The sequence below is a fragment of the Polypterus senegalus genome, chromosome 5 (genome assembly GCF_016835505.1).
Source record: "Polypterus senegalus isolate Bchr_013 chromosome 5, ASM1683550v1, whole genome shotgun sequence".
Taxonomy (NCBI): Eukaryota; Metazoa; Chordata; class Cladistia; order Polypteriformes; family Polypteridae; genus Polypterus; species Polypterus senegalus.
In genome coordinates, this window is record NC_053158.1 from 204,392,576 (window position 1) to 204,405,454 (window position 12,879).

Here is a 12,879-nt window from a genome sequence, read left to right on the forward strand (position 1 = left end):
GGCTGGGATCAAAAAGTTGCTTTTCAATCACAGTCAGCATCTTTATTGCATTTCGTACAAATCTCCAAAGGAAACGCAAAAAGAGAAAAGTCTTTAAGCGGCCTGCCGCTGTCAAGGAGTCCCCGGGAAATCTCCGCTTATCTGAGACGCACATCACAAGAGGCGAGCAGAGCGCATTTGTTAGCACCGAGTGACACATTCTGGCAGCCACGGCGTAGGGACGGCTGATGGAGTCTGACAAGGACAGCTACAGTGACAGGGACACGACACAGTTAAAGTCCCATCACGATGCGCATCCCCCTGTAAGTAAGTGACATTTAAAGCAAGTACTATGAGTGCCACACGTGCGCTCTGCAGTGACAGGCACCTGGGACAGGGATGCACACGGGGCAGCCGTCACAATCGTGGCTCTTGGCGCACAGCAGTCAGGATATGGATACATATGGTGTACAGAGGAACATTATGGCTGCACACCTCCATCCAGTAGGAGGCTCGTTCAGTCCAGGTCAAATTTTGCAGCCAGAGCCAGTCCTGGTTACACTGTGCATAAGCGCTGTAAGCAACTCTGGATGTGCTACCAGTGCCAGTCTGCCACAGAAACAACAGAGCCGTTTTACAGATGCCAGCCAACCTAATGAGGGCACCTCTGGAAAAAAACTCCACACAGAGAGAGAGAGAGACGACCACCAGACAGCGATGAGAGTGCACACCACGGGGCCACCCTGCGATCACAGCTCCTTACGCCCTTTAGGATTATTTTATTTGACATTTTAAAATCTTTAAACTTCAGTGTTAGGTGTATGCCTAATTTAATTTAAAAGAAAGAGCATGTTGCTTGGCATTTCTTAGAAAATGGGTGTCTAACGAAAGAAGGGCCACTCTGTGTAACTGTAGAGGAAAGCAGCAGGAGCTTAGCAGCTTCACTCCGGCCAGTCGTAAGGCATTTCATAAACTTTAACGGCCAGAGAGACAGACAAATAGAAGGACAGACCCAAAATACACTACGGATAAAACCCAAAAGGCGTTATATAATACATCGATAAACTGATCCCAAACACACTGTATAAAAAAAACATAGGTGCAAAAGACACAATATCATAGATAGATAGACAGATAGATAAGAAAGGCACTATATAATAGTTAGATAGACAGATAGATAGGAACTATATGATAGATAGTGCATTTCAAATCTATCTATCTATCTATTTACTTGTTATATAGTGTCTTTCATATCTATCTAGCTAGCTATTATATAGTGCCTTTCATCTATCTATCTATCTATTATATAGTGCCTTTCATATCTATCTATCTATCTATCTACTTGTTATATAGTGCCTTTCATATCTATCTATCTATCTATCTATCTATCTATCTATTATATAGTGCCTTTCTATCTATCTATCTATCTATCTATCTATCTACTTGTTATATAGTGCCTTTCATATCTATCTATCTATCTATTATATAGTGCCTTTCATATCTATCTATCTATCTATTATATAGTGCCTTTCTATCTATCTATCTATCTATCTGCTTGTTATATAGTGCCTATCTTATCTATCTAAGGCACTGTATAAAAGCTAGACAGATAGATAAAAAGCTAGATAGATAGATAGATATAAAAGGCACTATATAACAAGTAGATAGATAGATATAAAAAGCACTATATAATAGATAGAACGATAGTAAAGGCACTATATAATAGACAGTAAAGTCTCTATGTATTACATACTGTAGATAGGTATTGACCCCACGTTAGATCGCTCAGTTGACAGTATGCTCACGGTCTAATATAGCTCATTCTACACCCACCACGTGACATAAATATTTTATATAATAAAGGGAGGTGATGGACTTGGTGCTAATGGGGGGTGGGGGTGTGTGTGAGGATCTTGGGTGAGAGAGAATTTAGCACTGGGATGGTGAAGGTCTTGGGGGTGACTGGGTTCTTTAAGGGTGCTAAGGGAGAACGAGTTGAGGGTCTTTAGAGTGGTGGATGTGGCACTAAGGGGGCGCGGCAGTGTCTTTTATGGCCACTGTGATGATCCCAAGCTGTTTTCATCAAATGCCATTCTTTCCTTTTTCAATAACATACTTTCGGTGTAATTGTACACTGCACCTCGTCGTCATGGCGATGTGCAGCTGAAATCGATTGTTTCGACAATAAAACGTATTTTAAGGATTCTTTCAAGTGGGGTTGAAGTCGTCAATTATGTGTGATTAAATGGAGAGGCAGCACTGTTACTCGGCCCTGTCTTCAGGTCAATAATGTCAAAGGCTGACCTCGTGTCCAGTCGAGGCCGCTCCGTGTTTTCACGCTAATAACTAACATCTGTCTGCTCCATTTCCTTTCTCAGTGCTCGGCTTAAATGTATTTAGCACAAAAGAAAAAAGGCAGCAAGGCCAGTCATTACAATATGTGGGGTGGTGGAGCGGCTCAGTGGTTAGCCCTGTTGCATTCCAATCCAAAGTCAGTGTGGGGTCTGCATGTTCTCCCCGAGTCTGGGTGGGCTTCCTCCGGGTGCTCCAGTTTCCATAAAAGTGCAGGTTATGTGAAGGGGCAACACTAAAGTGGTCTGTGTGTGTGAATGTGTGTGTGTGTGTGTGTGTTCGCCCTGTCCAGGATTTGTTCCTGTTTTCCTTGTAGTTCATAGTGATGGTCAATAAAACGTCCATCTCATGAAGCTCATAAAGTTTATGCTTCAATGGAAGTGGATGGCGGCCAATGCTGGAAACTGAAAACAACCTTACAACGTCCATAGAAAGGGTCCTGCATTACTTGTGTTGCATACTCCGCATTGAGAAGTCCAGGCGAATCCTCAAAACATCGTGGATTGTGTGACACAAGTGACTTGCCGATTCTTTGAAATCGTTTCCCGTTGGCCACCGTCCACTTCCCTTGCCCTATAAAGTATATGAGCTCCGTTTTCCATGAAAACATTGGAATCATTTTTTTCTTCGAACGCCCCTGAGTTAAGCAATTTTTAAAACAACAGCTGCTCAGTTCTGGGTGGCGTGTTCATGTAATGCCCAAATGCCACCGCAAAAAGCAAAGGCCAAGTTGTGTGTGTGTGTGACAGGATGGCCATCTAAGACACCTAATGACCCGCCAGGCTGTCTGACTTCCTCGTATCACTCACTCCATCTTCTTTATCCTCCCTCTGCAGGTTTGTGGCTGGCGTCATCAATCAAGAGCGATTCCCTGCTTTTGAAAGGGTCCTCTGGAGGGTCTGCCGGGGGAATTTCTTCCTGCGCCACGCGGAGATTCAGGCCCGTTTCGAAGACCCCATTGCCACGGTAAGAGAGCCTCTCCTATCTTCAGATATGCTTTTGATTTATGCACTCTGACTCATCTCCAGCGGTCTTCTAATGCTCTCTCCTGACAAAATGTAAAAAAAATGAACCCCAATGGCTGTCACCGATAACAGCCCGAGGAATTATGAATATCATAAAAAGGCCATTAAAGAAATTCACAACAGTCACGAGCAGATTTTTTGCACTGTGGCCGACATGGCGTCTCACTGTAAATAACATTTTATCAAATAAAGCTGGGCTGCTTGAATATTAACGGCCCACTCTCCTACCCGGATTTTATTAACAAGTGGAAAAGGAGAGCACTTAGTGTGCCGCCGCGAGCGGGGGGCTCGAAGAAAAGCGAAACGGCTGTAGGTGAAGGAGACAGACATGGGAATGTCTTTTGTAGTCTTCTTCAGATCTCTGCCTCGTCACCATCCTGTCTCAAAGTTCTGCAGGGAGTTCCTTCAACCTCATGGCTTGGTGTTTGCTTAACTTTGAGACCTCCTAGAGACCACTGTGTGCCTTTTCTGCTCATCTCTTATCCATTGACTTGACCACAGGTGGACTCCAAACATCTCAGGGATGATCAACACAAACAATGCCATAAATTCCTAAAACTCGGCATCCATGTATCTTTTTACCGAGGAGAGGCTTCTCCATCTGCCCGCTCATAAAGCCATTAAGCCTAAGGCAGTCATGGTTGTCCTTCTGGATGTTCCTGCGATCTCCATGCTGGTTTCCTGAAGCTCAGCTCAGAGTGACTGTTACCGCTCTTACTAATGTCCTTGTCCCTTGATGGCTGAGTTTGGTCAGGATGGCCTGGCTGTAGAGAGAGTTGTGTTTGTTCCAAACTCCTTCCATTTACTGTAAGAAGTATGGAGGCCACTCTAATGTGTGAGACGTTCAGTGCTACAGAAACTGTTCGGTGGTTTCCTCCAAATCTCTACCTCGTCACCATCCCGTCTCGGAGCTCTGCGGGCCTCACCGTCAGCCTCATGGCTTGGTATTTGCTCAGCTGGGGGACCTTCTGGAGACAGCGGTGTGCTTGACCTAATCAGTCCGATCAGTGGAATTGACCACAGGTGGACCCCAAACCAGGAGGAGAAACATCTCAGGGAAGATAAACACAAAGTGGCACAGCGGAACCAAATTTCCAGTGTCACCGTAAAGAGTCTGAATATTTGTATCAATGCCATAAATTCCTAAAACTCTGCATCCATGTATCTATTTATCAAGGAGAGCCTTCTCTATCTGGTGGCTCATAAAGCCATGCAGCCCAGTGCAGTGATGGCTGACCTTCTAGATGTTTCTGCCATCTCCACACAGGCTTCCTGGAGCTTAGCTCAGAGTTGCCGTCACCGCTCTTACTAATGTCCTTGTCCCTTGATGGCCTAGTTTGGTCAGGATGGCCTGGCCATATGAGAGTTGTGTTTGTTCCAAATTCCTTCCATTTAAGACGTATGGAGGTCACTCTGATGTGTGGGACCTTCAGTGCTGCAGAAACTGTTCTATGGTCTCCTCCAGATCCCTGCCTCGTCACCATCCCGTTTCAGAGCACCGCAGGACTCACCATCAGCCTTATGGCTTGGTGTTTGCTCAACTTTGAAACCTCCAAGAGACCCCTGTGTGCCTTTTCTGCTCATCTCCTATCCATTGACTTGACCACAGGTGGACTCCAAACATCTCAGGGATGATCAACACAAACAGGTGTAACTGAGCCAAACTTCAAGTGTCACAGTAAAGAGTCTGAATAATTGTGTCAATGCCATAAACTCCTAAAACTCGGTGTCTATGTATCTTTTTACCGAGGAGAGGCTTCTCCATCTGACCACTCATAAAGCCATGATGCCCAGAGCAGTGATGGTTGTCCTTCTGGACGTTTCTGCCATCACCACACAGGTTTCCTGGAGCTTAGCTCAGGGTGACCGTCATCGCTCTTACTAATGTCCTTGTCCCTTGATGGCCTAGTTTGGTCAGGATGCCCTGGCCATATGAGAGTTGTGTTTGTTCCAAACTCCTTCCATTTACTGTAAGTAATATGGAGGCCACTCTGATGTGTGAGACCTTCAGTGCTGCAGGAACTGTTCTGTGGTCTCCTCCAGATCTCTGCCTCGTCACCATCCCATCTCAGAGCTACGCAGGCTGCTCCATCAACCTCATGGCTTGGTGTTTGGTCAGCTTTGTGACCTTCTGGAGACATCGGTGTGATTGACCTAATCAGTCCAAACAAGGTGAACAAACATTCTCAGTAGAATGAGCCGAACTTCAAGCGTCACAGCAGAGGGTCTCGATACTTGCGTCAATGGGACAGTTCAGTTTTTCTGTTTTTAAGAAATTTGCCTACATTCCTAACACTCTGTTTCCGCTTTGTCATTCTGGGGTTTCGAGTGTTGCTTGTTGTTGGAAAAAAATAATTGAAATGAAATAACAAAATGTGCAAAAAGTAAAAGGGTTGGAACGCTTTATGTATTCAATACGTTTTATTAGCTGGCCAATTTTGTGATAAATTGAGGACTGCTGGTCTACCGTTTAAATCTGAGTGCAGACACCTGTGTCATCAAATTGACAAGAATACAACAAAGTGTCACTGCAGTCCACCAAACCAACAGCGTCACCAAAGAGTGTCATTCTCGACACAAACCCATTCTAGGGTATTTGTCACACGTATTAATAAAATGCATGGTGTTTTTCATTCCAACAGATGACGCATGAAACAGAAACTATAAACTAACAAAGGAAATCTCAATAGAAGAAGTGGTAACACTTTAGATTAAGTACTGCAAAGATACGTTTGTTACTCATTTACTCTTTGGTAATAAAGGCTGCTTTTGTTCCTAACACTCATAAAACATTAGCAGATCAGTTATTCATCTCTGTGCTGAGTGACATATGTGACATCGTTAATATGAAGGATTCACAAGTCATACTAAATATGTAATAACCAGAGGAATGCGTCTCAGTTAAGCCCCCTCAGCCCTCCAAAGTGACGTTTTATGAGTCGGTCACATTGCAGAGATGAACACACCTTACTGATGCTTTGTAAGTGTTAGGAGGACACAAAGGAGTGTTTGTTAGGGTCTCGTTACATAACAGAGAATGAGTAACAGATGCTCTAGTACAGTAGCGAAACTAAAGTGTTACCAGAAAAAGGACAGCAAAGAAAAAAAAGAAGAACTAAACCTACGGGAGCCTCGTGACACTCACACAGTCGCTGTTGGTCTGATGACAGGGGTTTCCAACTTGAGTCTTGCAGATCAGCGTGCCTACTATTAATGGGATAACATATTCATCTCTACCATCTGTTGCATTCCTGCTCTCATTTTGCTGCATTAGTAGTTTGGAGGAAGAAACACCAAACTTCAAAATATGCCAACCAGGAATACCTGCTGGGTGACACGTCTGCCCTGCATTGGTTGGAGACACACAAGGAAAAAAAGCCAGAAAGGCTAATGCTGTGCGTCCTGACCTCAGCACATTCAGGCACCAGCTCATCCCACCACGGCATGCTAGGAGGTGCTACTGAGGTACTACAGCCTTCTGATGACCTGTGCCAACTGTTTGTAAAGCACACATTGGCACAGGGAAAGTATGTTATTCAGGGGCAACATACATAAAAATATACTGCTGAGAATTTGTAGGATCCTTGGACTTGGATTTAAATATCAGTTTGACATGAACTATCAATGTAAAGTACCTTGAGCATGAGAAAATAATAATATAAAATTTTAAATAATATCTATCTATCTATCTATCTATCTATCTATCGCCTTTCTATCTATCTATCTATCTATCTATCTATCTATCTATCTATCTATCTATCTATTATATAGTGCCTTTCACTCTATCTATCTATCTATCTATCTATCTATCTATCTATCTATCTATCTATCTATCTATCTATTATATAGTGCCTTTCACTCTATCTATCTATCTATCTATCTATCTATCTATCTATCTATCTATCTATTATATAGTGCCTTTCACTATCTATCTATCTATCTATCTATCTATCTATCTATCTATCTATCTATTATATAGTGCCTTTCACTCTATCTATCTATCTATCTATCTATCTATCTATCTATCTATCTATCTATCTATCTATCTATGTATTATATAGTGCCTTTCACTCTATCTATCTATCTATCTATCTATCTATCTATCTATCTATCTATCTATCTATCTATTATATAGTGCCTTTCACTATCTATCTATCTATCTATCTATCTATCTATCTATCTATCTATCTATCTATCTATCTATTATATAGTGCCTTTCACTCTATCTATCTATCTATCTATCTATCTATCTATCTATCTATCTATCTATCTATCTATCTATCTATCTATCTATCTATCTATCTACGACTTTTCTGTTGTAACACAGTTCTTTTGATTTTCAGGTAGAGATTCTGAAGAAGGAGGTTTTCATTATTTTTCTTCAAGGAGAACAATTTAAAGGAAAAATAGGAAAAATCTGTGAAGGGTGAGTCTTGTTGAAGGTTTTATTTGATTTCTGAGCTGATCTTCCCTGTTCAGTTCTTGCTGGTGGCTCGACGGTGGTGGTGCTGGTGGACGATGCTCCTCCATTTTTAGTTGTCCTTTCTTACTGCACAGTTAACTGTTTGTTTCTCGTCTACTTCTCTAATTGTCGTTTTTCTCTTCTACTTGTAGGTTTCACGCAACGGTCTATCCGTGTCCGGACTCATTGATTACAAGGATGGAAGTCATCAAGACAGTCAACCAGCATATTGAAGATCTCCAGACGGTTGGTAGTCTCGTGCTTATTTTTATTTTTAAATGATTCATTTTACATTTTCATACTCTTTGTGAACTGAAGATGTTACACTTGCACATATTTTGTAACCTGCTGCAAAAAACTCTCTTAATTTTAGATTTTGTGAATTTCAAAATGAGGAAACAATTTCAAATTAGGTGAAACTAACAACCAGACCAAAACCAGAAGCTAAAAACCCCACCAGTGGGTATGTGCTTACTGATTAGATGAGGCAGCAGAAATCTACTGATTGATTAATTCATTTAGGAATTTGCTGGTTGATTGATTGAAAGGCATTGTAAGCAAAAACAATCAATGAATCCATCTGTCAGTCAATAAGTCAGTCAGTTCGTCAGTTTTCATTGAATTGTACGAGGATTATTAAAGAGCTCAGCCACCCGCTCCGCCGCTTTTCTCTTTCCTCCTTGCTGACGCTCAGACCAGCAGGTTTCAGGGCCAAATTTGTCTTCACAAGGCGAGAGGTTACTGAACACTCGTTACTGTGACATGACAAGCAGGGAGGGTACAGTGGACTCAGAAAGTACTCAGGCCTGCTTCACTTACTGTGTTGTAAATTTCATTTGAAACTGACCAGTTCGCCATTTTTGCTCAGCAGTAAGCTATCATCTTCACATTTATCAAAAATCAAAATCGAAAATCTCTACTTTATAGGTATACTTAGACCTTAAATTCTTATACTATACTATACTATATTATACTATACTAAACCATACCATACTATACTATACTAAACCATACCATACTATACTATACTATACCTCACCTTACTATACCATACTAGATAGATAGATAGGCAGATTGATAGATATGACTGGCACTATAAGATAGATAGATAGATAGAAACTTTATTAATCCCAAGGGGAAATTCACATAATTCACAAAATACTATACCATGCCATGCCATACCATACTATACTATACCATGCCAGACTATACTATACCTTGCTATGCTATGCTATGCTATACTATATTCATAGATATTCTTGGACCCTTTACTGTAGACCTCCAAATGGTGCTCAGGTGTCTCCTGTTTGCTTGAATTCGCCTTGAGATGTCTCCAGAACTTGCGTGGAGTCCACCTGTGGCCAACTGAACGTCATTGAGAAAGGCATACACCTGTGTGTATAGAAGGTCCTGAAATTCACACTGCATATCTGGCAGCCAGGAGGTCCAAGGAACTCTCCGTAGACCTCCAAGAGTAAATTATGGGGACGCACAGATAAGGAGATAAAATCATGACTAAAGCTGTGAGTGATCCCAGGAGCACAACAACCTTAAAAATTGGGAAATGGAAGAAGTTTGGAACCACCAGAATTCTTCCTACTGTTGGCCATCTGGCCAAAATGCCTAACCAGGCAAGGAGATCCTTGGTCAGGCAGGTGACAAAGCCCCCAGTGGTCACTCTAACTGAGCGTCAGAAGATTTCTGCTGAGATGGTACGACCTGCTGGAAGGATGATCGGTCATCTCGGCAGCACTCTGAGCATATGAGGAGGAAGAGTCCGAGGTCTGATGAGACACAAACTGAACTCTTCAAGCTGAACTCCAAGGTCTGAAAAAGCCTTCGGACAGAAAAAAAACTTCCAGTGTGAACAGCACAAACTTCACTGGAAGCAAAATGTGAACTATTTCATGAATTTGGAGTGTTGAGAACATACAGTTTTTTGCAACAAATTCAGTTTTGTGCCAATCCAGTTGTTTCAGACTCAATTTTGTGCAACCCATGCTGCTCTAAATTTGGTTTTCAGGATATCAAGTTGCTTTAAATTCTGTTTCACTTCAGATACCATTTTGAGCAAATTATGTCACTCCAAATTCAGTTTTGTGCAAATCATGTCACTCCGAGCTCACTTCACCTAAATTGTGTCACTCCTAATTCAGTTCTGAGTGAAATCATAACTCTGAGTTCAGTTTCACGTGAGATGTGTCACTCAAAACTCAATTTTGCCTTTCGTCTTTTGTAAACAGGTATGAGGTTCACTAGAAGCGAAGTGCAATTTATGTCATGAATTTTGATTCTTTAGAAAGCACAGAGTTTTTAAACAAATTCAAATTTGCGCCAATCCTTTATTGTTTCAAATTCAATTTTGTGCAACTTGCTCCATTGTAAATTTGGTTTGGTGGGTATCATGTTGCTCAAAATTCAGTTTCATGTAAAATAATTTCACTTCAGATTCTGTTTTGAGCAAATTATGTTACTCTGTCTGAATTCAGTTTTGTGCAAATTGTGTCACTCTGAATTCAGTTTTATGTCAATCTTATCACTCCAAATTCAGTTTCACACAAGGCACGTTGCTCCAAATTCAGTTTTGAGTGAAAACATGGCGCTCTGAATTCAGTTTTGGGCAAATTATGCTTCCTCAAATTCAGTTTTGCCTTTCTTCTTGTGTAAACAGCATGAGCTTCAGTGGAATTAAAACACAATTTATACCATAAATTTAGATTTTTTTTAGACAACACAAAGTTGTGCAACAAATTCAGATTTGCACCAATCTTCTTGTTTCAGATTCATGTTTCCACTCTAAATTTGGTTTTGGGGATATCATGTTACTCTAAATTCAGGTCCATGCAAAATCATACCACTTCAGATTCTGTTTGGAGCAATTTATGTCACTTCAAATTCTGTTTGGTGCAAATTATGTTACACTGAGTTAAATTGTACACGAGTTGTGTCACTGCAAATTCATTTTCACACAAATGTGTTGCTCTGAATTCAGTTTTAGGCAAATTGTGCTTCCTCAAATTCAGTTTTGCCTTTCTTCTTGTGTAAACAGCACAAGCTTCTGTGGAAGCAAAATGCAATTTATTTCACGAATTTTGAGTTTTGAGAAAACATCGAGTTTTGCAACAGATTCAGACCTGTTGCTTTGAATTTCATTTTGCACAACCTGTGCAGCTCCAGATTCATTCTCATGTGAAGTGTGGTGTTCTGAATTCGGTTTCACACAAATGGTATCACTCTGAATTCATTCTTAAGTAAATAGTGTTGCTCCAAAGTCATTGTCAGCATGTGGTGCGTTACTCTGAATTCAGTTTCGCACAAGTTGTGTTGCTCCACATTCAGTTTTAAGTGAAATTGTGGTGCTCTGAATTCAGTTCTAGGCAAATTGTGTTTCCCCAAATTCAGTTTTTCCTTTCTTCTTGTGTAAACAGCATGAGCTTCAGTGGAAGCAAAGCACAATTTATTTCACAAATTTTGAGTTTTACAACAATTTCAGTTTTGCTCCAGTCCTGTTGCTCCAAATCTCATTGTGCACAACCCGTGGCAGCTCCAGATTCAGTTTTGTGTGAAGTGTGTTGTTCTGAATTCAGTTTCACTCGAATCATATCACTGAGAATTCATTTTTAAGTGAAGAGTGTCACACCAATGTCATCACCATCATGAGTTGTGTTCCTCTGAATTTAGTTTCACACAAATCAGGAATTCAGTTTTACCCAAAATGCGTCATTCCAAATGCAGCTTTGTGTGAATCGATTTGCTCCTCACTAAATACTGACCTAGTGCCAGAGATTAAGGCCTAATCACCAGACAAAGACCTCACGTTGACCAGCACAGAGAAGTAAGAACATCACCGTCCTCTGTGTGGGGGGCACTAAGGACCTTCTAAAAGGCCACTATTAATGCTGAGCACAACAGTATGAGGACCGCCTAAAGTCGTTTGTACTCCACACCGGCCCGGTCAGATTTTCTGAGCCACGTCGCTTGTTCTTTAATGTTCAGTTCTTTCTTTTTCGTGTTCTACAGCACTGCCTGCCAGCTTTGGACTGTCTTCTGCATCAAGTAGTAAGGCCCTCAGCCATTGCTTCATTTGTCATCACATCTTTCTTGTATTCTTCTCTCCGAAGGTCCTGAATCAGACGGACGAACATCGTCACAGCGTGCTTACCTCTGCAGCGGTCAACATCCAAAACTGGAAAACGAAGGTGAAAAAGATGAAGGCCATTTATCACATGCTGAATCTGTGCAGCATAGACATCACCCAGAAGCTCGTCATTGCCGAGATATGGTGTCCCGTTTCGGACCTCAGTGAAATTCACTCTGCATTAATCAAGGGATCGGTGCGTAATTTTTGGTTCTTTTTTTAACTATGGAAGGTTGAAATGTTTTCAAAAAGTTTGACAGAAACAAGATCCAACCTTTCAGACTGATAGCCTTTATACTCCAAAGTAACTATCCATCCGTCGTTCAGATCCACTTTGTCCCAGTCGACGTCATGGAAATTCGGAGCTGAGCGAGACGAATCGACCTGCAGAGTCAAAGCACCAAACGTCACCGCAGGTCTGTGTAAGTTCAGGTCGTCACAAATCAAATTGATTAACACGCTAAACCACACCAAACCCTAAACTTCACAAAACAAACTGCTAAACTTTTAAATCTGTCCTGCACGCTAATCAAACTAAACCCTAACCTGAACTTCCGTCCTATTACTGCTGGTCTGGAAATGCTGGCGTGGACCTGCGGTGAGGTGTGCTGCTCTGGTTCTCTACTTGGATATTAGTGGGCTGTTCTCTGTATTGGCATGTACTGAATAATGACCACTAGGTGGCAGTAATAGTTTTATGCCAGTTGTAAACGTTAACTGTAAGGCAGTTCTGGGCAGACCAAGTCATCCGTGATGAAGCAAAAAGAATAAACAATTGTTTGTTGGCATCAGAAAATACAGACGACCCCCGAAATTCGCCGGGGTTACATTCCTAGAGCACCCGCAAATTGTGAAAAACCTTCGAATTTTGGATGTGGTCAAAGAAAATGCCTATACATGCCTATTTTTATAGTTTAAACACT

General features: G+C 41.5%; 1 protein-coding gene across 1 annotated transcript in view; it reads left to right on the plus strand.

Annotated features, from left to right (window-relative positions):
• Nucleotides 1–12,879, plus strand: part of si:ch73-173p19.2 (V-type proton ATPase 116 kDa subunit a1) — a 165,890-nt gene that overhangs the window by 68,698 nt on the left and 84,313 nt on the right. The window contains exons 6-9 of the mRNA XM_039754151.1: nt 3,168–3,297; nt 7,700–7,782; nt 7,971–8,064; nt 11,940–12,152. Of these exons, the coding sequence (XP_039610085.1) occupies nt 3,168–3,297; nt 7,700–7,782; nt 7,971–8,064; nt 11,940–12,152 (520 nt within the window). The remainder of the gene's footprint in view (nt 1–3,167; nt 3,298–7,699; nt 7,783–7,970; nt 8,065–11,939; nt 12,153–12,879) is intronic.